This window comes from Mytilus edulis, chromosome 1 (assembly GCF_963676685.1).
Source record: "Mytilus edulis chromosome 1, xbMytEdul2.2, whole genome shotgun sequence".
Lineage (NCBI taxonomy): Eukaryota > Metazoa > Mollusca > Bivalvia > Mytilida > Mytilidae > Mytilus > Mytilus edulis.
This window is the reverse complement of record NC_092344.1, coordinates 87,422,201-87,448,297: the sequence shown is the minus strand read 5'-3', so window position 1 is coordinate 87,448,297 and position 26,097 is coordinate 87,422,201. Positions and strand designations below refer to the sequence as shown.

Here is a 26,097-nt window from a genome sequence, read left to right as displayed (position 1 = left end):
TTTGGAATTTAAGTATTGTAAGAGTGGAGAGTATATAAAGAAAAGAAATTAAGTCAAATAATTATGTTTTTTATGAATACATTCAATTGTTGTCGACTTCTATCTGGCATTGTATGATGAGAGTGAAGCAAGTATAAAGTTTACAAGCCCTAAACTATGTTTAATATGATAATATGTGAATGTAATGTATACAGTTAAATGTTAGATGACAGTATATGTGGTGGAATAAAGACACTAAAGGTGGCTTAAAGTATATGTGAGTGATTAGTCAACAAGCCAAACATAGTACACTGGGTAATATATGGTGGTAATACTTCAACAAGACTGGCCAAGTATAACATGTGACTTATCTGCCAATAGTCCAAGATCAACAAGCATCAAACTGTATCATATGTGGCAGATAAAAAATAATAATAGTATGATGTGATGAAAAATGCATAAATATATGATGTAAGGCGTTAATTGTAAAGGGGGTTCCAATCCAGGATAAGGTGGGATTCCAATTTTATGCCCCCTTTCAAAAGGATTGACCGTCAAAAAAGAGGGGGTTTCAAGGACCTCCCTTCTCTGTTATCCGCCACTGAAGTATTCATATCTTAACAAGATGAACTAAGAACAGAACTACCGCTCCTGCTTTTGAGTGAGAGGAAATTCATTTACCAAACATAAGGACACCGTTTAGATTACCAGTTTGAAGCTTGGTACAAAATACCTAATACATAATTGCTGATAAAAATGTAACAGTACCTAATGCATAATTGCTGATAAAAATGTAACAGAAATGTGTTTTAGAACTGTAGGGCAGACAGACAGACATCAATACTCTGGTCTTATACTTAAGGAGCAGGGGTATAATGGAGTCATCTGCATGTCCGCATTAAACATTTTAACCATTTTGTGATATATATTTTAAACTGAAATCTTTGTTGAATATGACCATTATAATATTTGGAGCTGGCCTACTTATAGCAACACTTTAATTTTAGTTTTGGTCACTATGACCTTTGTTGTTAAAATAGGGTAATGTTATGTCATGAGATTTTTTCAAAACAGTCTTAAACAAACCTGTCAACAGATTTAATGGATTAATACCTTTAGAATGCAACAAATATGTTGCACTCATGTACAAGATTAAAATAAAAACGTTATAGGTAGCCAAAACTATTGGTTGACATTTCTATTATATTGAATTAGATGGAATGTCAGATTTCAACAAACACTAGTAATGAAATAATGTAAATTTTAATTGGCAAACTCTACCCTCGATAAAATCTTTAAATTTCAAACAAGAATTTAAATAATTCAAAAATTGATAGGACTTCTGCTTAAATAAGGTAAACTCCTGATTTGTCAATTCTATAATTAAACCACAAACCAAACACACATTCCTTAAATAAGTAAACAGAACATTAAATCTTATTTGGTCCACATTCAGCTCAATAAAATAGAAGATCGTAGAATTGTTAAATTAATGTTTACAGAAGTTTGTGTTAAGAATGTCAGACTTATCTCCCATTTATGCAAGTATCTAGTCAATGGGAGATAACCCAAAGACATCTGAGATTCTTTGAAATAAATAATTCAAATTCTGTCAACATCAGACACTATGCAGGTTTCAAATAAACAGTAATCAACCAATTAAGATATGAAAAGTTTTGTTTGTTGAACATGATAGTAAAGGAATGCTTGAACATGAGGGTTTTGCCATTTTTTTAAACCCTCTACAGGAAAAAAGATAATAATCAATTATATGTTGCTTTATTTATTAATCAAATAATTATTATTGCTGTAGGTGCAAATTGCTTCATTTTCTCAGAAATATATTTATGTTCTATTTTTCTGGTCTCTGACACCTTTTGAGTAAATACATATCGATATATATAGCCTATATCAATACTTTTACACTAAACCTAATAGATATGTGTATAAATCATTTTGCATCAATTATTCAGAACAGCTGGTCTGAAGAAGAATTTGTAATAATGAAACATGAATTACCTCAGGTCATTTGACTTTATTAATACATACAACACAATCTGTTAGACTTTAAATATTACACCACCACATATCTACTGGGCCAAATTTCAGTAACACATTGTTAAATTTCAGTTGAATATATTTGTAAACTGCAAACTAAGAGAGGTAACTCCAGAAATCTGTTACAGAAAGTACACATATTTCTTCATAAAAAAAGAGCTTACATATGTTGCATTCAAAACATAATCTTGGAAAGAAAAAGCTTTGATACACATTTTGTAGCTCCTTTTTTGGTCCCTATAATAAATTAATGATTATGGTCTAAATGATTTTTAATCTAGTAATGTATTTGAATTTTTTCTTACTCTTTTAAAACTTTGATGGGAAACTTTCTGCAAAAACTGCCTCATTCATATATCTATTAATTTTACATTTGAGAAACAGCCTTATAAAAATAAAAATATAACATCAACCAAAAAATTCTATAAAAATATCTAACAATGTATTTAAAAATACATTTTTTTAACAAAACCCTTATAATAAGGGTTATATAAAATGGCTGGTTTTGGTCAGATATGTCCACTTCCATGTATGAAAGTAGTTGATATCTTTTGCATCAGGGAATGCATAATTGACATTTATGCAATACAATGGCCTTTACTGTATTATTTCATTCATTTGACAAAAAAATAACATGATTGAAAAGTATTGTGTACCAAATAAAGTTCTGAAATCTTTTCCATACACTATATCGTTCTGCTTTGTTCTTAGAAAATCATGTATTACATAGCCTCGTACTATCCAAAAAATTGATCATACTATATTGGTTTGTCTCACTTAAAATAATCATAATAAAGTATGATAACATTGAACAACAATATCTTGAATGAATGAATGAGTAAAAATACTAGAATCAATACCGTGATTATCTGTTTTTCAGCTTATCATGCGTATAGATATTGTAGAATATAAACCATTTAACACACCAACTATTTTTTGGCTCACCCTAAAAACCTATTATTATGAGTTGTAGCTGATATTATATATTATCTAGATGCCAATAATCTATACTCCTTAACCATGATCTAAGGCTGCAGAAATGGTTTTCTTAGTCTAACTTGTGTTGTTCAAAAATTTGGTCTATTAAACAATATGTTTACAAATTTATAGAGCAATTTAGGACTATCACCATTTATAGAAACAAACACATTGCTGCGTTGAAGGCCCATTGGTGACCTCGGCCTGTCTTATCTTTTTTGATTGGGTTGTTGTCTCTTTGGAACAATTCTGTTTCCATTCTTAATTTGATTAAAATGCCATAGTCTTTATTATGATTGGTTGTTGTTAAACTCTACTTTGAGCACTATTGCCCTAGTTACTAGGTGGTCAGTTTTTGTTGGTGGATGAAGCCGGGTGTCCTGAGAACCACCAGTTGGAAACTGACAATCCCAGGCAATTAAAAGAGGAGACTTTAATAAGATACATTATTTCTAATACTTTTAAAAGGGATATTTATTTGAAAAACTTTGAAAAGTTAGTTTTAAGATAAATGATATACACATTTTTTACTTGTGTTTAACGCAGAGAAAAAATCTTAACATGAAGCAAATAAAATTGGTCTCCACAGAAACTAATTCTAAAAGGATTTTATTAAGACATCAACAATTACTTGTTAAAATATTTAGAATAGAGTCAATCAAGTCAGAACTTAGGCGATCATAACTTTTTGTTACTGTCTTATTCTGGACTTCATTTGTTATAAGAGAATTGAACCAAAATAATCAATACTAAATACATCTCAACATTTGCCTCATGATTAGAGTGTCCTTATAGCAGGTGTCAATGGACACCTTTTGAGAAAAGTTCACATGGCCTTTCAACAGTAATGATGAAAACATTTTTGAAAATTATTGTTGCATGATAAGCTTTATACTGTAGATTCAGAAATTATTGCGTTCATTTATTATTGCGGTTTCGTCATTTTAAACTTAAATGGGATTTTATTTTTTGCGATATTGAGAAAAATCCTGTTTAATTCATATAAAGGATTGATAAAAATGTAAGTTTAAATAATAGCGATTATAATCCTGTCGCTTTTTTCGCAATAATAAAAACATTGCAATAATGCCTGAATTCACAGTAAAACTATTTCCATTTTTTTGGTATTTGATAACACCTTTTTACCCTTCTAAGAGAATTTTGGTGAATTAAAATTATAAATAACTTCTGTTACATTTATTCAGTGGGAAGAATTTTATTGATTTTATACTCCATTTTGATGGAGGTGTTAATTTTTTGTCAGAAATTACAAATATTTCACACATTTTGTATAATGTGTTTTCATTGATAAATAGGAATCTAAAAAATTCCATAATGTTTGCTTTTTTGGCTGGCAAGATTAAACAAGAAAAAGAAGAATGATTGTTGGCTAGACTATTATGTATAGTATTTAGTTATGTTTAGTGAAGTGATTACTAACATTTAATATGCCATTGACAGTATTGAGGAATTCAGAATATTTTGATGACTTCTACAGTATTGAATTTTACCAGTTTTCTGATAAATTATTTATGATCAAATAATGGACTCCCGGTGGCTGTTGAATCCATTTTGAAGTAGGGGTATTTTATTTTACAGGTGAACCCTCAATTTCTATAGTTTAACTTTTAATTGGATGAAATTTAAACTTGTCAATTCTTAAATTTAAAGGTTAGAATAATAAAGTATTCTTTTTCATATTTTTTTGCATCTGCTCAGAAGTATAAGAGTTGCTTAAAATTTGACGACTGTCGAAATCAATATTGGCAAGGAAACTGCTGATGAAATTTGTGTTATGATCAATTTCCCCTTAAACTCATTCACTCACAAGACACAAGATCAAATTCATAAAGTTGGAGAAACCAAGTTAAATAAAACACTGTTATTTCAACAATTTCAAATATTGTCATGTATGAATCAATATGTAATTCCGCCCTATACTTCACAGTTGCTAGTATACATCATAAATTTTACATGTTTTTGCAAAGTTTTGCCTTTTAAAGCAAACATAACCAAAATGAATTAATTAGTAACTGACAGAAAATATTATTACATTATACCTTAGCTCCCAATACTATTCTGCTTTCAAATTGGAGTGTTCTATATATTAATTATTTCATCGAAATATATCAAAAATTCCAGTTGTAGACCAGATGTGAATATACATGTAGGTAAAGATTCAAAATTCTTTTTGAAAATGGTCCATGGAAAACAAAATTTACAAAAATTGCATTTAAAACAACAAAATAAAGTTAACAAAATAAACAAAGCAGGAATCGATGAATTTGCAGTAAAAATAAACAAAGCTGGTGGAAAAAATTTATTTCAAGTTCTCTAAAAAATAATCACAAGATTTCTTTAAAAATACTGTTTAATTTGTTGCCATTATAATGAGGGAGCTGTGCAGTCTTGATAAGGAAGTAGGGGTCATATAATATTGTGGGTCAGTTCAAAATTTCATAGCCTGTATTAGATGAGGTTCATTATATTCAAGCTGTCCTTTAGAGTTTATTATGTTGTATTGTGGACAGTTTTCGTGTAGATATTTTTTTTTTATTTGGGTGTTGTCAATTTTTGTTCACCTCTGATTTTGATTACCCCCTTAAGCTGTTATGAAAATAAGTTGATGTGGTATGATTATAAATAAGACAACAACATATAAAGCTTTCCACTTGATGATGAGGATTTAAAGGTAAACAAATTTAAAAAAAATAGAAAATATATAAAAAATAAAATATGTGTTTAACTAATTTTTTCTAAAACCACTCCACAATGGTAACATTTTTTCCCAAATAATTATATACATAGGGTACTTTAACCTAATGGTTTACTTTTTACAAATTGTGACTTGGATTGAGAGTTGTTTCATTGGCACTTAAACTACATCTTCTTATATCAACCTGCACAATTGTTATCTTTGTTTTAAGTCTTCCTTTCTATCTGCCATATAAGTTAGTCAAAAAATTCATTTGACATAACTTAAAACACAGTCTCCTAGCGCAATTATACTTGTCATAAATATTATGTTAGATAATATACCAGAGAAACCTTGGAAAAAGTGCTGTTATCATAGGGGTAAAAAATGTTTTCTTCATTGCAGTGTGTAAACAGTTTCAGATTTGCTTAAGGATGCGTCCTAATAGACATTTTTGATGACTTGACTGTGTTTGATTCTGAAATTGCTGGCATCTAAAAACAATCCAGTGGGCCCAACTCCTTTTTTGGGAGAATAATAATTGAAAAATAGAAACAGTATTCATGATGTTGAAGACCAAGAGAGATATTTTATTTTTTTATTCCGAATCAATCAATGGTACTACAGCTACAGGATAGTAGCTACGATTTTCATTAAAATTACTTTTTTAATCTTTATGCTGGATTTTGTACAAAAAATAAAATAAGTATGATTAAAACTATTACTGGTTACTTTCCATTTAGCATTTAGAAGCTTTTATATGTACACTGTACATGTACAATTCAGGCCTTGTATTAAAATGATCATCCCCCCTCCCCCACCACCACCAAAACCAAAAAATATATGTTGGTTCTCTATTCCATATATAATCTTCTTAAAACAAGTAAATATAAATACTTTTTTCAGCTGAATGCTGCATAATTCCGTTGTTATAAGTTTTAATCCAGGAAATGTAGTGAACGCACAAGGGAGGTAATTGAGGAAGTTGGAGAAATACTCTAATTTCATAATTTCATTTCTTCAGTAGGAAGGAAGTTCTTAATCTAATAACTATAATTGGTCAGCTTATAAACCCAGTATTTTAAGCCATAATACAGCTAGTTAAAGTGGTTGTGTAGTAAATCTGACAACGATATGAGTAGATCTACACTAAAATAAGTGTTCATACAACTGATTTATTCGATTCTTTCATGCATCAGTACTAGAAAGAATCTGCAATATGCAAAATTGATAAATGTTGATTAAAAATTAGATGATTTGGTATGATTCCCAAAGAGATATAGACAACTCTTTACCAAAGACCAAATGACATATAAGTTAACAACTACAGGTCACTAATATGGCCTTCAACAATGATCAAAACCCAAATTGCATAGTTTATTAGTTATAAAAGGCCCCAAAATGACAAATTGACCATTTGATACATATAGTTTACATGTACTTTGATCGAAAAAGATTCCCACTCACAGAACATTCAGGATCTGTGAAACATTTAAGAGAATTGGAATCATAATGGGCATAATGCTTCAACAGACAAACCATCTCTAATCAACTTTTGCCTTCTTACATTAATGAGTGTACAAATATCATTAGTTATCTGTTTAAATTGATTACATAACACTTATTTAATTGAATATATATATGCCCCTTGTGGGCCTTTAATTGGTAATAATATATCTTATTGTGGTACCCCTTCATTGAATCATAATGTTTGTCCTACATGTATTTTATTGAAATTACACAGGTTTATCTTATATGAAGGACTTTTCCCCCATAATAAAATAACAATATATATTAAATATTTTACATACCAAAACCTAAATTGGTTGTTACATGTAGAAAGCATACAAACAGACCCTCAGTTAAGTTATTTTGGTCTAATAAAGTTAAAAGATTTTATTTTTAATGCATAAATTAGGAAATTTCAACAGGTCATCAATAATGCTTGAGGACAAAATGTACTGAACAAAAAAATAAATTCCTCAACACCATTCAATTCTTTTGAGGTGAAATATCTATTAAAACTACTGGTTATGAATAGATTGGTCAAATTTTTTCGCACCATTTTAAACAATAGGAAATCAAATTTTACAATTATCATATACATGGAATGTTTTCCCAAAATAGGAAAACAAAATTAAGCAACATTTTGCCAGCTTAATGAAACCCAAATTACTTTATCAATTTTTTAATAAGATTCATTCCTGAACAAAAGATTATAATGTTTGAGGTATAAATGATACAACACTGACATTCTTAGCTGAAAACTCTGCTGGAACAATAAAACTGTCAGTCTGAAGTCATCAACATCAGATTTAAATAAATTTCCTATAAAAACCTTTTTTTTTTAATTTAAAACAAAAACAAGCAAAACCATGAAAAGCAAGTCTGTAAGGAGATGTCATTCTTGGTTGCTAATTCATATAAAACACAATATTTAAAAGGGAACCTACTTGTAATACAAATTAAAAATACAAAATGGATAAGACATTGAAACCTTATATATAGTTAAATTATTTTTTAGAGCTACATGAACATTGTATGCATGGGGAGATGAACATAAATTCGTTATTAATTTATGTCCCTAGAATTTGTGAAACAATACCTATTTTCATCTGTACTGAGCAACTAGACTGGTGACACATGTACAAGTTTCCTTAGGGAATTTCAAAAGGTATCGCTCCAGTGTATAAATGATTAATACCAATTTTGAAGCACCAGATGCACACATAACATAATATTGACAAAGAAATAATGATGGCAGAGAAACAAATGTTTTTCAATACAAAACCGAAAGGAAAGATTAAAATGATGAAAAAAATACTTCTAGGTTTGACTTGAAAATCAGAGCTTCAGGTTCACATACAAAGAACATAATCATTCCAATTCAAACTTATTCAATTTAATCTTTTTGTTTCAATTTCTTTAATTATCTGTACATTAATTTACAAAATCATAAATCTCAAATACATATATATAAACCACTAATCAAACCAGATACATGTATTTCCTGTAAGAAAAATACTCATACTTATAAAGAAAAAACTTATAAAACTTGTATTTAGTAGCATAATATATAATAATTGCAGTTTTTATACATAGTGTGTATTTTACAATCGTTCATGTATTGTATACAACGATACACCTTTGTGACATTTTAAACATTTGTTCCTTGATAATTATTTATTTCCTTATTTACAAATGTACAATACATTGACAAACAATTTAAGTTTTCATTTTTCTTTGATTACTCATATAAAGTAAATTGATTTTATATAGAAACTGCAAAAAGTTCTGTACTGCTCTGCCATCTGTTGGTGAGAATTTTAAACACCTTCCACCTGGCCTAAATTCCACACATACCATTCATTAACTGATACGAAAATTTACATATTTCCATTAAACCAATTAATTTCTATAATCCCAAACTTACACATACTTGTGAAAACAACAATTCATTAACTTAAACTGCGATTTTAGCAGTCATTTTATAGGGATTAACAAACACCGTCAAAGGAATTTCAGGAATTTCTTTCAACAAAAGATTCGTTACTACAGGTTGAAAGTACGATTTACAATAATTTAAAGCACAAAAAAATACATAAATGACCAAAGTCAAATTTTCTTTGTCCCATTTTAGCGATGTTGATAAACAAAGAATTTACTTGTTATACAGAGTACTACATAAATTTACGATGAAAACGAAAACGACCAACGTGTTTCCTACAAATATAAACAATGTTTCATGTTAACAATAAAAACTCACCTCTCACTTCGTTCGTTTCTACCATGGAGGCTGCCCGCGACAAAACATCAAGAGGCGTCTCCATCATTTCAGCTCATTCGTGGCTACATTGACTTCGGATTCTGAGACAAAAAAAATCAATATCCACTTAAATATGTTCCTTCGGCCTTATTAAATATTTTGCCCAAATAAATACACTTTACGTCTTACACGAACATAAACCTTCAGATACTGTCTGATTTTTAATGCTTAATTTGCCCTTTTGATAACAGTTAGCTAGTAAGAGAAATTGGCAGCTGTGATGAAACCTTGCGACCCCAGTGCGTCTCAGAGGCCAGCATGACTGAAATTCCATTAAGATCACATGATCATAGTAAGAAAGTCATGTGATTTTGTTGGTTGATATTTTCCCGCGAAATTTAAATGCTCATGAACCTCATGCGCTCGTAAACAAAAAAATAAATTATATACTATTTACCGTGACTTATCCAGTTTCAACTATCAAACGCATATCACTGCCACAAAAAATGTTAATTGATTCTTGGTTGAGTTGAAAGACAAAGCACTTTTAAAGTTATCCGCCGAATAATTAGATGTTTTTAAAAGAAATATACTCTGAGGAAATATAAAGAAAGTGGTATTTTTTTTCTCTATAAACGTAACAGGACAGTTTTATTTTAAAAAAAAATGTCCATTCTGAAACATCCAGATCCAATCAATCAATGAAGGCTTCTTCAACCTAATAAGCTGAAATTTCATTTATTTGTGCATTTCTGATGATATCATAGATGTAATACCATCTATGCTGATATGTATATATGAGGCCCCTCATGGGGGGGGGGGGGGGGGTCCTAGTAATCACATAATCACCATTTTTTTGCCAATATAATCACATAATCATTAAATATTTGCTTATCTTTAGTAATCAAATAATCATAAACTAAAAATACAGTCCTAGGTAATCAAATAATCATGAAATATTTGGCTTAATAATCAAATAATCATTAAAAAAACGGCCAAGTAATCACATAATCAAAAACCCCATGAGGGCCCTCATATATGTTCCAGACCATATGAGTATTTGGACCGGACCGTATACTCGTACGGTCGGACCGTATGAGTATACACGTATGGTCCAGTACGAGCTGACCGTGGCCATACATGTTATTGGATCATATGAACTTATAACTCCTTCAAACAAACATTTCAGTGGCGGATCTAGAGGGGCCCATGCACTGACTGCCTAAAAAAGGGGGGGGGGCGATTCCGTCCAGGGCCGTAACTACATTGAGGCAAATGAGGCAAATGCCTTATGTAAAAAATTTAAAAAAAAATGAAACAAAAGATTGTTTTCATATCAAATTGTTTTCACGGAAAGAGTCTTGCAAGAAGCAAGTTCTCTTCACTCTCTGGTGTATCCCCTGGATGTTTTTCGTTATCCATGTTTCTATTTTCCTTTTAGTTTTCAGAGTTGGTGTTCTATTGTTTGTACTTCTGTGTTCCGGGTTTGTCTTTTGTTCATTTATTTTCCTAATTTATGACTATTGTCTGAGCATTGATTTTCATTTGTAAACGTGGTTTTGGAATGTTGCATGTCCATCGATGTCCGGAATTGTGCGAGAAATATATTTTAAAAACATGCGATGTTACTCAGTGGACACAAAAAAATGTCCTTTCTGCAAGGATAATTGAAATTGATATCAAAGAATACAAAACAGTTTGTTTTATTGTAAATAAAACTATATAGCTGACATGGTTTTAATTAAAGTAAGGTCACATATTTCCCGGTATCAAATAATTTGAAAAAAAACGAAAAAAAAACAAGGTATTGCCATACATGACCTTTTACATTGAAAGGTTAAACTTGCATTAAGTCGTGTTGAGAACCTTTAACAGATAATAAAGGAGTATGGGGACATAATCGCACACAAAGTCAAGGCTTAGAAAAATACAAATGATCAATGGTCAAAGTTTGTGTTCCTGCTCTTCATCTTGATGTTTGCCGGATGGTCTTCAACAATACTTTTAAAGAATCATTAATACCGTAAAAGATCGATCGTAAAACAAGGTGAAGATCGTCCCTAGTGTGGACTTAAGCAGTACTAGTACTTAAAGTATATTAATACTGCAATGTCACTATATTTAAATCTAGTCATTAAAAAATCATCAGTCTAATCACAATACAAGACAAGAACAGACAGACAGACACGGTATTAATAATTATGAGAATTACGATTTTTGCTTTATCCTACATATTGGTCTTTTAACGTTGTCTCTAATACCTAAAAGTCTTAAATTACACTGAATCTTTGTTTTTGTTTTGTGACCTGATTGTCGAAAAAAATATCTAAATATTAGTTAAGCCGTTTCAATGCAAGAAGGAGTCTGGGAAACGCTCAGAATGCACGATTTTGCGTTATTTTTCTCAGAGCTTCTGGGGGCCTTAAGCCTTAAGCGGCCCAAAGACCCCTCCCCCAAATTTTTTTCGGCGTATATATTTTGCCTCACAATTAAAAGAGGCTAGTTACGGCCTTGCCGTCACTCTTCAGTGATTCCCTATATAACCAACCAAATTGTTTTCTGAAAAAGGGGGGCCCGGGCCCCTCCCCCCTAAATCCGCCTCTGCATTTATCACAATCTTTATTTTTAGTTCTACAAATTGTTATTATTACAATTACTATACATGTATAGTAGATGGATAAAATGAACAAACGAACAATTGAAATTAAATATGTGTTTAATTGTATATATGAAACCTATTTTGGTACTCTCGTTCAAGGTGACACTTGCTACCACAAGTAACGTAATATTTTTTAAGGTTTACATGTTAGCAGTTCATGCATGTGCCTTTGCATTTGCATTATTTTGTGAATTTGCTTAATATTCTAAAACAATTGTCCTTCCACATTATGTTTACTTACAATATCTTCGATTTCAGTTAATCTATCATAATTCAATTAATGGATTACTGGTCGACATGCTAAATACAAGAGATTAACAGATTTAATTAGTGTGAATTTTTGAAATAGTTAACATATATATAAAGTTTCTATTTCAATTACCGTTGAACTTTTTTATATTAATTTGAGAGTTAAGTTATGTTGATCTGTTATATGCATTTGTATCTAATAAACTTGACCGAATCGATTTCCTTATATCAGTCAGACCGTACCAGTCAGGATCCTACTTCGTCAAAATTATCTCGCCATTACGCCAGTTCATTTTCACAATCGTAAAAATGGAAGCCATTGTAGCGATGACGCGCTACCAATTTTGCTCTTGGAAACTGATAAATTTATCCACATTGCACCAATACGATCCTTATATGTCAGTTATATTTTAAAAGACAAATGTATCAACTAGCTAATGAGCATCAGTTAATGATCTTGTCTGCATTGATTCAACTTAAAACTATTGTCTGATCGGTTGTTAGGTGGAATTTTCGAAAAATCATAAACATTTAAAAAAAATCTAATTAAATATTTCGTGGAAGGGCAGACTAGATTTTTTTAGTGGTTGAAGACTATAAACCCTAGTTATCACACACAAAAAAATTAGAATTTTTCGAAGATATGCATTTTCATCATCCAACTTGTAAGACTGTCGTCAAGTACTTTCAGTAAAAAAAATAGCTATTCGAACACACCTTCCCTGTTTGTGTGACTCATTAGATAGGTATTTCACTTGACCCATATATTTCATCTTTTAGTACTGTTATTTTTTTTTGTTATAAAGTCAACCTGTAGCTTTAATTTATAAAAATGATAGAATCTGAAGCGAGACGATGTATGAAATATTCTTTCTTTGAACGATATCAAGACAAAATACTCAACTCAAACACGCCCTAACATAAAAAGGTGCACTCGATTTTCTCTTTTCGATACAATTGTAACCTATTTTTTGGAATTTTTTCTTCAGTTACATAATTGAAGGGCAGACACGAAAAATACTGAACTAATAGATTGATATCTTTTCCGTCCGTGGTATTTTTTTCAAAAAAATCGGAGGTTATGCATTTTTGTCATCCAACTTGAAAGATACCCATGTCGTCGACTTGATATCTAATTGTTCTGCTTAACTATGTACTAGATAAATTGAAAACTTATGCAAATGGTGTTTTTGAAATAAAACACCTCGTAATTGAGAAGAAAACTGCAGTTTTGTTTGTTTCTATTAACTTTTTAAAAATTTGTCACTATAGTAAACAATACAGTAAACATTTATCGCCTTCTCTAATAGAGAGCTTCGATTCTTTTGTTCTATTTCAACCTGGTTTCCGACTGGTACGCGTACGGTCCAAATACTCACTGGGGTAAAGCTGATGACCGTAACTGCATTCGCGGTCATCCCAAGATGTCGGATGAAAAATTAGGTCAGTTTCTGTATTGTCTGTTAAAGTGTTTCTATATCATTTTCTTTACAAATCATACATTGAAACGATGTAAATTTATAAAAGAATCACTCGAAAATCACTAATTACTTCCGAGAAATGTGCATGAAACGGGAAATTCGATTTGAAAAAATCGTTAAGATGACCGTAAATCATAATCAAAATATTTTCAAGATGACCGTAACATAAAACAAGGATGACCGTGATTGGTAAAAAGATGACCGTAACTTGTAAGGGATGACCGTAATTTGTAAAGACTGACTGTAATTTATATAGTACGACCATAACTTTTATAGGATGACCATCAATTCTAAGAAATATCCGTATTGTATTCAAAGCTTTTTTGTTGAGTTTGTCGATCTCAATAGGGGCTCGGTTAGCGGATATAGATATGTTTCATAAATTTCTTTTTTTAAACTATAATATTTAGGATTTATAACAATGATAGTTAATTGCATATTTCTCGTAAACAATGAAATATTTATTGATATCGACGTTAAAATTTTAACACAAATTGACAGCGATACGACGAAAATTTGAAGAAACATGAATGTGTCCCTAGTACATGGATGCCTCATCTACACTATCATTTTCTATGTTTAGTAGACTATGAAAATGGGATAAAACTGTAATTTGGCATTAGAATTAAAAAGATCATACCATAGGGAAAATGTGTACTAAGTTTCAATTTTATTTAACTTGAAGCTGGACAAACGGACAAACAAACAGACGAACGGACGAACGTACGCACAGACCAGAAAAACATAATGCCAATAAATGGAGCATTAAAAACATTAATAATACATACGAATATTTGGTAATCGAGCCCATGTGTATGGTTCCAGAGGAAGCAGATTAAAATCTTAATTTGTCTTGATATATGCAGGCGGAAACACTTTTGAAATAGAACAAAAGAATCGAAGCTCTGTGTTTATCGAGAAAGCGATAAATGTTAACTGTAAAATTTTAAAAACTTAATAGAAACAAATAAAACGACAATTTTCTTATTTTAAAAACACCATTTGCATAAGTTTTCAATGTATCTATTACATAGTAATACAAAACAATAAGATATCAAGTCGACGACATGGTTCTTATCGGGGCCTTTTATAGCTGACTATGCGGTATGGGCTTTGCTCATTGTTGAAGGCCTTACGGTTACCTATAGTTGTTAATGTTTGTGTCATTTTGGTCTTTTCTGGATAGTTGTCTCATTGGCAATAATACCACATCTTCTTTTTTATATATAGTATCTATAAGTTGAATGTAGAAAATGCATAACCTCCGATTTTTTTTTTATCACGGACGGAGAACATATCAATCTTTTAGTTCAGAAATTTTCGTGTCTGCCCTTCCATTATGTGAATCAAGAAAAAATTCCCCAAAACAGGTAACGATTGTATCGAAAAGAGAAAAATCGAGTGCACCTTTTTATGTTAGGGCATGTTTGGGGTGTATATTTTGTCTTTAAAACGTACAAAGCAAGAGTATTTTATATAGCATCTCGCTTCAGATTCTATCATTATTATATATCAAAGCTACAGGTTGACTTTATAACGTAAAAAATTGACAGTACGAAAAGATGAAATATATGGGTCAAGTGAGATACCTATCTTATGAATCACAAAAACAGAGTAGGTGTGTTCGAATAGCTATTTTTTCTAAAAGAACTTGATGACAGTCTTTTAATTTGGATATGAAAATGGATATCTTCGAAAAAAAAATATGATTTTCTTGTGTGTGATAACTAGGGTTTATAATCTTCAACCACTGAAAATGTTTAGTCTGCCCTTCCACGAAATATTTAATTAGAATTTTTTTAAATGCTTAAGAATTTTCAAAAATTCCATCTGACATCCGAACAGACAATATTTTTAAGTTGAATCAATGCAGACAAGATCATTAACTAATACTCATTAGCTAGTAGATACATTTGTCTTTTAAAATATAACTGACATATAACGATCGATCGTAATGGTGCTATGTGGATAAAGGAGTAGGTTCAGTAAGACCCCTTTTTGGCCCCAAAATTAAGCAGTTTTGCAAAATTGTGAAAATGTAATCTTTTAGCTATTTTTTGGAAAGTAGAATGCTTCTGCTACATAAATATGTGCTGTTTTTGACAATACAATGCACATATATCGTGTACTAGCATCATAAAGTCATGCTAAATTACTGAAATCTTCACAATTATAGCATTTTAGTTAAATTTTAGACAGTTTCCGTCTTAAATGAAAGTGGCCGCATTCGTGTTCATTCATAATATTGAAATGTAAGTTGTATTTGATGATAATACATAACATATATAAAGGTTGAGGATGAACACGGATGCGGCCACTTTCATTTTTGACGAAAACCATCTGAAAAGTGACGTTTTTTTGGCATATTTGATAGATTTTTCATATTTAAGCTTCAATCGGAGCGTTTTTAATGACTGAATCAGTTAAAATCTTTTACATAACCTAATCGAATCGATTGAAATAGACCCTTAAGTGTTTAAAAAGTGTCCTAAATATCTCGTTAGATGAAACTGAAATTTGGGGCCAAAATCGGCCCTTACCGGACCTACTCCTTTATCAGTTTTCAAGAGCAAAATTGGCAGAGCGTCATCCCTACAATGGCTTCCATTTCTACGATTGTGAGCATGAACTGGCGTAATGGGGAGATAATTTTGAAGAAGTAGAATCCTGACTGTATGAATAACATTTCTGTATATATACAAATTGACAACGTTCCGCCTTGTGATACGCTTTTCGTACAATACTATTTTAAGGATCTACTTTGCTGGAGCTCACCTTCACTAGTTTATTCGAATGATATTTTCAAAATATTTCTGTTATTTTATTTGCACGACAAAATGAAAGACGATATAATATCAATGGGTGTACATGCAATTTTTGGCATTTTTAAAAATGTGTATTTATTATATGTCATTAAAAGGAATCCCAGAAACAAACAAAAATCTTTTGTCGAGCAGTTGAAGGCTGTGCACCGCATTTTTTTCATTATGCTTGTAAGGTGTCATTTTATCGCGCTTTTGTAGCATGTTTTCCCTTCCTGTTCATTTGCATGTCTTTTGGCAAATTCATTTTAAAAATTAAATCCTCTACTGTAAAAAAGATACATATAGTAATCTTTGCATTTGAAGCACGTCTTATTTTCTTCTACCTATAGGATAAAACTCTCATATTAATATGTCTATACCAACACGATTAATCATTTGATACAAAAAAGATAGTTATATAAATACGTATATTTCTTAGAATTGAGGGTCATCCTTTAAAACTTACGGTCATCATTTACAAATTACGGTCATCTTAAAAGCAGTTACGGTCAGCCTTGTTATGAATCGCTGATTCTGTTACGGTCATCTCGATTGTGATTTACGGTCATCTTGGCGATTTTTTCAAATCGAATTTCCCGTTTCATGCACATTTCTCGGAAGTAATTAGTGATTTCCGAGTGATTCTTTTATAAATTTACATCGTTTCAATGTATGATTTGTAAAGAAAATGATATAGAAACACTTTAACAGACAATACAGAAACTGACCTAATTTTTCATCCGACATCTTGAGATGACCGTGAATGCAGTTACGGTCATCAGCTTTACCCCAAGTTATTCGAAGGTTTTGCCTTATTAATTGTTGATCATTTTTGCTATTTTTGAAATAGTGTTTATCTATCTTTTTTTTATTTCCAAAAAAAAAAGGCATTTTCAAGTTAAAAGGTTGAAACACGAAGAACTAAAAAAATACTCGATACAGAGCAATAAATCCATGATCGACTGACGATTTTGGTCTTTCTTACTCATGTGTAGATCTTGTTTTGCTGATCATTTTTCCTATAAAAAGTTTCTACCTATTAATAACAGTTTTTAAGACAAAAGAGGCAATTGGAAATACCTGAAAAAAGTTCTAAATTCAAGTGTTATAACCGCTATAGAAAGTTGTCTTTTAGCTTCTTAAATAGACAGTAGGTAGATCTCACCATTCTGAAATTTTCTGCCGTGATGCCCGGTAAAATTTTATATATATACTAAGCAGTTATCAAGGTTATAGACTTTTCAAAATATACTGCAGAATTTACCTGAAAACTTACAAGTTTCTTTTGCTAGATTTAGATATTTCAGTTTTAAACGCCGGAAAATCTACACAAAATGTTCGACAAAAGGGACGAATTCTCCATTGTTAATTTAATTTTTTTTCAACGTTGGTTTTCCGTTTGACACCGCCATATTTCCAGCTTACGGTGTGTATATATCTCACAACTCGTTCGCTTTGTCGTGTGACTGTCTGTTGTCACGGTCTTTTCCAAAACTAATTTTCGGTTAAGCTTAAACATCTAATACATTGCCATTTTATTTGAGGAACTTTTTTATGTGGGGGATATATATATATTTATATATGTGTGTTTCAAAGAAATATTTTGCTATATTTTGCTTTTAGCACAATTTTATCATTATTGAAGGATTTTTTAATGAAATTTTCTGAAAATATTGCGCAATTGACATTTTTATATCAACCTGATTTAGAATTGTGGCATTTTGTTCTATTATGTTCAAATGATTTTAGGAAAAAAATATCATGCAATAACCATTAAAAACCATTTTGTTTAATTGTTACGAAATTTCAGAATGTTCATTTTGACCTTTGATATTTATTACAAAATATTGCATCGTACGAATTATAGACGACCGGGCAAACAAAAAGAAAAGATGAAAAGTTTTCAAAAATATAAAGTAAATATAGCCGTATGTCAGGTGGGTGCATTTAAGTTGTTAACTAAGCGCCTTTTTTTTTAAATGTCACTCGCCTACTGCTTTGATTGATTTACTGAAAACGCTGCACTATCGATCTATGGAAAGTCACGCGAACCAAAAAAATAAGTTTTTTTATGCGTGTGTGGTAGCGATATTTTCATAATAACACTCCACACGAAAATCTATAATTTGGCAAAGAAAAAAATGTTGGATATTGATTAATAGCAATATATAATTTAGGTCCGTCGCGTCACTTCTCGCGACAAACAGGAAAGTTTTATGTATTTCTATAAATTTATCATTTCCTACCGATTCCATGTCGTTTTAAAGCAAAAGAATCAAGTGTATCTGTAAAACGAGAAAAAAAGATAGATGTCTGTATGAATATCTCAACTGTTCTAGATATCTTTATATTATGGGTATATCAACAGTCAACATATCCGTGACAACGATAACTGTACATCTGTCTTTGTTAAGAATAATACTTTTGCAATATATGTTTATTTATTTCAGGTTTTATTGTAAACCGTATTGTAGAGTATTGTCTCTCTGATCATTTATTTCTCTAAATGGGGCATTGGCTGTCATGTTCATCGATTTGACAAAAAAATCTCATATTTGATTTATAGCATACTAAAACGTTTATCCAAATTATTTAAAAAAAAGTCTGAAATGAACAATTTACAAAGCATGGGCTCGAAAATATGATTCATCGTTTCGTATGTATTTTAGTCTAAACGCCATCTAACTAAATTTCAAGTAGACCTCCGAAGACTGCCGATTGTCATGTAAGCGATATAATAAAATTGAGAATGGAAATGGGGAATGTGTCAAAGAGGCAACAACCCGACCAAATAAAAAACAACAGCAGAGGGTCACCAACAGGTCTTCAATGTAGCGAGAAATTCCCGCACCCGGAGGCGTCCTTCAGCTGGCCCATAAACAAATATATACCGTAGTCCAGTGATAATGAACGCCATACTAATTTCCAAATTGTACACAAGAAACTAAAATTAAAATAATACAAGACTAACAAAGGCCAGAGGCTCCTGACTTGGGACAGGCGCAAAAATGCGGCGGGGTTAAACATGTTTGTGAGATCTCAACCCTCCCCCTATACCTCTAACCAATGTAGAAAAGTAAACGCATAACAATACGCACATTAAAATTCAGTTCAAGAGAAGTCCGAGTCTGATGTCAGAAGATGTAACCAAAGAAAATAAACAAAATGACAATAATACATAAATAACAACAGACTACTAGCAGTTAACTGACATGCCAGCTCCAGACTTCAATTAAACTGGCTGAAAGATTATGATTTCATCATATGAACATCAGGCACAATCCTTCCCGTTAGGGGTTTAGTATCATACCATCATAACATATATGAGAAAAACATAACCCGTGTCATGCCAACAACTGTTTTTAGAATAAATGTGTTTAGTTCCGATGCAAAGACCTTATCAGTGACTCAATATTAACGCCAAAATATGCAATCTTTAATGACTTGACAACAGTATCGTAATTATATCCCTTCTTAATAAGTCTATTCAAAGGTTTTGTAAGTTTCTGAGGTGAATACTGACACCTTTGTGCTTTATAAAGAATATTTCCATAAAAAATTGGATGTGAAATACCTGAACGTATTAGAAGTCTGCATGTTGAGCTATATTTACGAATGATGTCTTTATACCGATGATAAAATTTAGTAAATGTTTTGACTAGTTTGTGATATCGAAAACCCTGGTGTAATAATTTTTCAGTAATACATAAATTTCTCTCGTTAAAATCTAAAACATTGTTACATACACGACCGAATCGTACAAGTTGAGATATATAAACACCGTAATATGGTGACAAGGGAACGTCACCATCTAAAAACGGATTTAAACATGAATATAGATAACATAGAAAGCGAACTCCTGCAATAAACGGTATTATCCTTTTTACCTGTATAAAGATAAGATTTTGTGAATCGAATAAGTTACTGGTATTGGTTTTTTTTACCGTGTTGTTCTTTTTACCTTACTCACGGTGTGTAAAACAATGTATTTCTGTACTCGTTTATAAACAATACACGGGAAGTTTTACCGACGTTTGTCCTGTTAATTATTTCCCTGTCAGTTAAGAATAAAAAATCCTATAGTTCTTAAAATACCGTGAAATGTAAATACTCGTCTCCGATTTTCCCACAATGCATCTCGTTTACAAAACAAAATATCGCATATCTATACAAGAAACAGTTTTCTCGATTCGCACTTACCTAGACTTTAATATTGTTTATGATGTTATTATTATGTATTTTATTTTTGTTCGGTCATTTATTATTTGTATGTAATGGAGAAGACGTTCTAAGTTGCAAAACTTGTCTCTAATCCTATTGTCACTGTTTTTGGACAATAAAATATGTTTAAACTAAACTACCTAGACCCACAATTGTAGGAATTGTGAAAGGAAGAATCTGAAAATTGTCCAATTTTTCATTTCACAGTTATGGGACTTTTACCGTCCGATTAATCAAAGGTCATCTGCATGTAGTATAAAAAAGAAGATGTGGTATGATTGCCAATGAGACAACTATCCACAAAAGACCAAAATGACACAGACATTTTAAAACACCTATAGGTCACCGTACGGCCTTCAACAATGAGCATAGCCCATACCGCATAGTCAGCTATAATAGGCCCCGATAAAATAATGTAAAACAATTCAAACGAGAAAACTAACGGCCTTATTTATGTAAAAAAAAATGAACGAAAAACAAATATGTAACACATAAACAAACGACAACCATTAAATTACAGGCTCCTGACTTGGGACAGGCACATACATAAATAATGTGGCGGGGTTAAACATGTTAGTGGGATCCCAACCCTAACCTGTATTTAACTTGAAATTTCAACAAATATGCAGAGGTGTGATTAGGGGAAAAGGGGGGGGGGGGGCAGTGTTGGGGTTAGTCAATATATGCTTGGTTTGGATTTTGAAAATTTTGAGACTTTTAGCGGTTATATTTGATGCATGAGCATTTTTGCAGTCATGATTTTGCAGCCATGAATATTCATAAGCATAAGGAACGACCATTATCAATGTTGTCGTATTTCTTTTTTTTTTCGTACCATGCAAGCATCAAATTATTAAATCACAATATTTTTTTGTTGGTTTTTTTATATTTTTAAGAACTTACCATTAAATTCTAATCGTTCAGAAAATTTGTTTTTTCCATCTCACTGTTCCAAAATTTATTTCTTCATAGTTGGGTAACAGAATAATTTTCCGTGAGATACCCTCTTTTCAGAGATAGAAGGTCATATCCTTACAATATTCTCATGTACATATTTTCCTCTAACATCTGATCATCTAATTACCCCCATTTTATTCTCCTTACACTTGCAATATACACAAGACGGACGGGTGTATTTTGACTTTGTACAAAAAGTGCCTGTACACTGAATTACAATTTGTACAATATTTGACGAAAATTCACTTATAACTTGTACTATAGTTTATAATATGTATTTTGATGCAAAAAATAATTGATACACACACTTCAGAATTGTTATTAAATGACCAAACAGTTCACCTTATTCATCAAATACTTTTTTTATAGTAATTTTTTATCATTCGTTTGAGCAGGTTCAGTGATTAAACTCATCATTAGGTACCAGGATCGAAATTGAATATTTGCGCCAGACGCGCGTTTCATCTACAAAAAAAGACTCATCAGTGATGCTCGAATCAAACAAGTGAAAAAGGCCTACTAAAATACGAAGTTGAAGAGCATTGAGGACCGAAAATTCCTAAACGTTTTGACAAATACATCTCGGGTAATCTATTCTTATTTTAGAAAAACCTTAGTATTTCAAAACTTCAAAGTTCTATAAACAATTAATTATGACCATATCAATGATAGATCATGTCAACATCAGGTATTGAACAAAACCTTTTAAAAATCTCATTTACATTCAGAATCATTCTGATCAACAATGCCGACCATGTTTACACAATTACATCAACTGAGTAAATGACTAGAAGAGTGTAAATAATAATTCCTGGGATATATAGCTTTGTCAACTTAAAGCAGTTGACCCCAGTGCAATTAGCCGTCGCGAAGTGTTGACGAAGAGATAAATGTTAAAGTCAAAAGATGCAATTTCCGAGGCCATAATTCACTCACCTGCTCAAACGAATGATAAACTGAATTACTTTTGTATTTGGTACATCGATGTAAAGTATGGTCATTTAATAACAGTTCTATGGGGGGGGGGGGGGGGGGGTGTATCAATGCTTTTTTCATCGAAATCCATATTATAAATTGTTGTACAAGATATAAGATAAGTGAATTTTCATCAAATATTGTACAAATTGTAACACGTTTTGTACAAATTACAATTTGTACAAAGTCAAAATACAAATTATAATTTGTACATTTTTTTTGTACAAATTATAATTTGTACAAAATGATAACTTGTACACAACATATACAAATTTGTGTAATATATGGGTGTAAATATTCAGAATTTGGTGATGGTATCTCAATTGGTTCATTTTCTCTATTTTTCCTCTTTCACCATTTTGATTATTTTGTTTATAATTTGTTTTTTTTTATTTTTTCTCTCTATTGTCCGTATATGAGATGCGTTTGTCAGTCCTTATGTCCTATGCATCCTATTCTACAGCAATGTAAATTTTGAAATATTTTCGACTCCAAACTGTTTTTTTTTATCAAAATTTTCATGGGACATTAAACACTGATGGAGTACAACGTCTCTGTTTAAGGAAGCTGGAGTGTCTTCCTCCATCTAGGATTTTGAAATAGCAGATAACAATGTGTCTAGATCTTTAAGGAAATATGCAAAATTCGAAAGTAATATGTAATGTATGTGTAAGACTATTAATTTTAATACAGAAAATTTTGTTGTTTATCATATATAGCTGTATTTCATATATATATAAAAAAAAACATTTTTGTTTTATCTATTTGTTTTAAACTTTGTCACATAAGGGAAGATAATTAAAATCAAGGGGAAGATAACTCAGATGAAGTTATTTTATTATGTAGCAAGAAACGAGTCTGGTGACCCCATTATTTTTCTTTTTCTTATTTAAAAACATATTATTAGAGATATATATCTTCTCATATTCTATCTTAAAAGATCTTAAAATTCTATGTTGTAGTTTTCTTTTCAGTATCACTTTTATCGTACAAAATTTAGTTTCCCATGCATTACCTTTTACAAAATATGACAATGTTGCACACCTTTTGCGTAAAAAAAAAACCCCGGTGACCCATACTTTCTATTAAATTTCGAAAAAAAAAAGAATATATAAATTACATTTTGACACAGTTTTAAAAAAAATCTATGGAGATCGATTTAGACCCCCATCTATCTTAAGTTCTTCTTTATCATTAGAGGAGAAAGATCAATTACAACAATTAACAATCAATCTGCATTCCCATTCGAACTAAATATGCCCCTCTTCGTGTCTTCTGTTTCATTTATTCATGTGAGGCCGACTTCATTCAGGAACTTTTTAAGAGGAGAGAAAAGAAGCTGGTAGCCTTCTTTAACGTTACTTTCCGCTATATAGATGATGTTCTCTCACTAAATAATCAAATTTTGGTGACTATGTTGAACCGGCATCTATCCAACCAAACTTGAGATAAAGGAGACAGATAAGTGTGCCTCATATCAGGACTTAAGTCTGAAATGTGTTAAAAAGTGAAAGTAGAAAACATTTTACGACACAAGAGACGATTTCACCTTCCCAATTGTGAACTTTCCATTTCTATACAGCAACATCCAGCAGCACCTGCATACGGAGTATATATCTCCCAGTTGATGCGATATTCCCAGGCTTGTATTTCCTATCAAGATTTCCTTGATAAAGGGTTGCTACCCACTAGGAAGCTATTAAACCAATAATTCCATGTGGTCAAGTTGAAATCATCCCTTCGTACGTTTTACTGACGCCGTTACTGTTATGATATATCCGTTTCACAGATGGTAACAGATATGTTACTAATGTCGGAACTACAATCCTGATTCCTACCGAAAAAGACCAATAACCAGGTGTGTACCATCTTGAACAACACGACGGGTGCCACATGTTGAGCAGAAACGGCTTGTCCTTTAAGAGCACCTAAGACTCCCCAGTCACCCCAAGATTTTGGTGATGGCTAATGTTGCTCAGTCTTTAGTTTTCTATGTTATATTTCGTGTACTATAATTTGTCTGTTAATGATTTTGATGCCATTGTGTTGCTAGTTTATTTTCGACTCATATGTTGCACTTTGCCGGTGAATATAGCTGTTTCTTAAACCACGCCTCTTTTGGGGAAAGATGGAATATTCATAGATAATTAAAATTGTTATCGTACTAGTCTGATCTCTATCTTTCATCTCATAGAGATATAACTTAGGAGTGTTAAAAGTAAATATCCATATACACATTTGCATAAGGGCATACGATACAGTTTTTATCCCGTATTTACATTTTGATAAAAAAAAAAAAAAACCCATAAAGGGTATTTTTTTCCTGATTAAATCAAATATGCAATAAAAAATATACCTTCATGTGCTACTTTTTGAGTAAAATGAGGTTGAAATTTTGAATATTTGCTCAAAATTCGGATTTGTGGCCGTATTTTCCGTTTCGAAAGAAAGACATAATTTTTTTGTTTTAAAAGATAAACACAAATTGTTTTTTGTTAAATAATTTGTAATTTCTGTGATTTATAAGTATCCTAAAAATTTATATATTTTTTATTCAGAAATAACTCATATTTATCAAATGTTCATGAATGTAGAAAAAAACAGTTTTTTTGCTGTATATTCATTAAAATTAAAAAAAATTGCACTATTTACGTTTTCATGAAAATTGGCATACATAATCTTCTCGCGTAATCAAACCAAATGGCATTTTAAAAAAGAGGGGTCCAAGAATTCGTTTTCAAGTTGAATAAGTTTGAATGATAAAAATCTGTCGAAAACTGAATCTTTTCCCGATAAGTCATAGTTTGACGTCGCGAAAATAACAATTTACGTTAGCAATGCCATTACCTCCCCTGGTAACTGTATCGTATGCCCTTAAATTGAAGTATGTGCTAACCCTACAGTCAAGGTAGGGCTAGTTAAGAAATTTAGTGCTAGTTTAAACTCATAGAAGTTCTAGGCATATAAACGTTGAAAATATGCCGCACAGCCTAATATTTTGACCTTTGAAAAAAAATGTTAGTGCTGCTGCTACTAGTGCATATTAACTTTCATTTTAGTGTCACTATACAAATCCTTCTAGAATATAATTTTTTTCAAAACTTCATAATAAAAGTGGTACAGTTTTAGCCGTCAAAAAGAGTTCCTATGGGAAATTACATTATCTATATTAACAAAAATGCAACCTTATATGAGTTTTAATGTTCATCTGGTATCTTTCGCCTCTCTTTTAATTGTTATAGATAAAACTAATGAACTATGTAGGTAGCATAGTG

The 26,097-nt window shown here is 31.2% G+C and overlaps 1 protein-coding gene across 1 annotated transcript in view; it reads right to left on the bottom strand.

Moving 5' to 3' along the window:
* LOC139515310 (transcription cofactor vestigial-like protein 4) overlaps window positions 1–9,830 on the bottom strand; it is a 35,437-nt gene extending 25,607 nt beyond the window's left edge. Inside the window, exon 1 of the mRNA XM_071304885.1 lies at window positions 9,477–9,830. Coding sequence (XP_071160986.1) covers window positions 9,477–9,543 — 67 coding nt within the window. The 5' untranslated portion in view covers window positions 9,544–9,830. The remainder of the gene's footprint in view (window positions 1–9,476) is intronic.
* Between the last annotated feature and the right edge of the window lie 16,267 nt (window positions 9,831–26,097).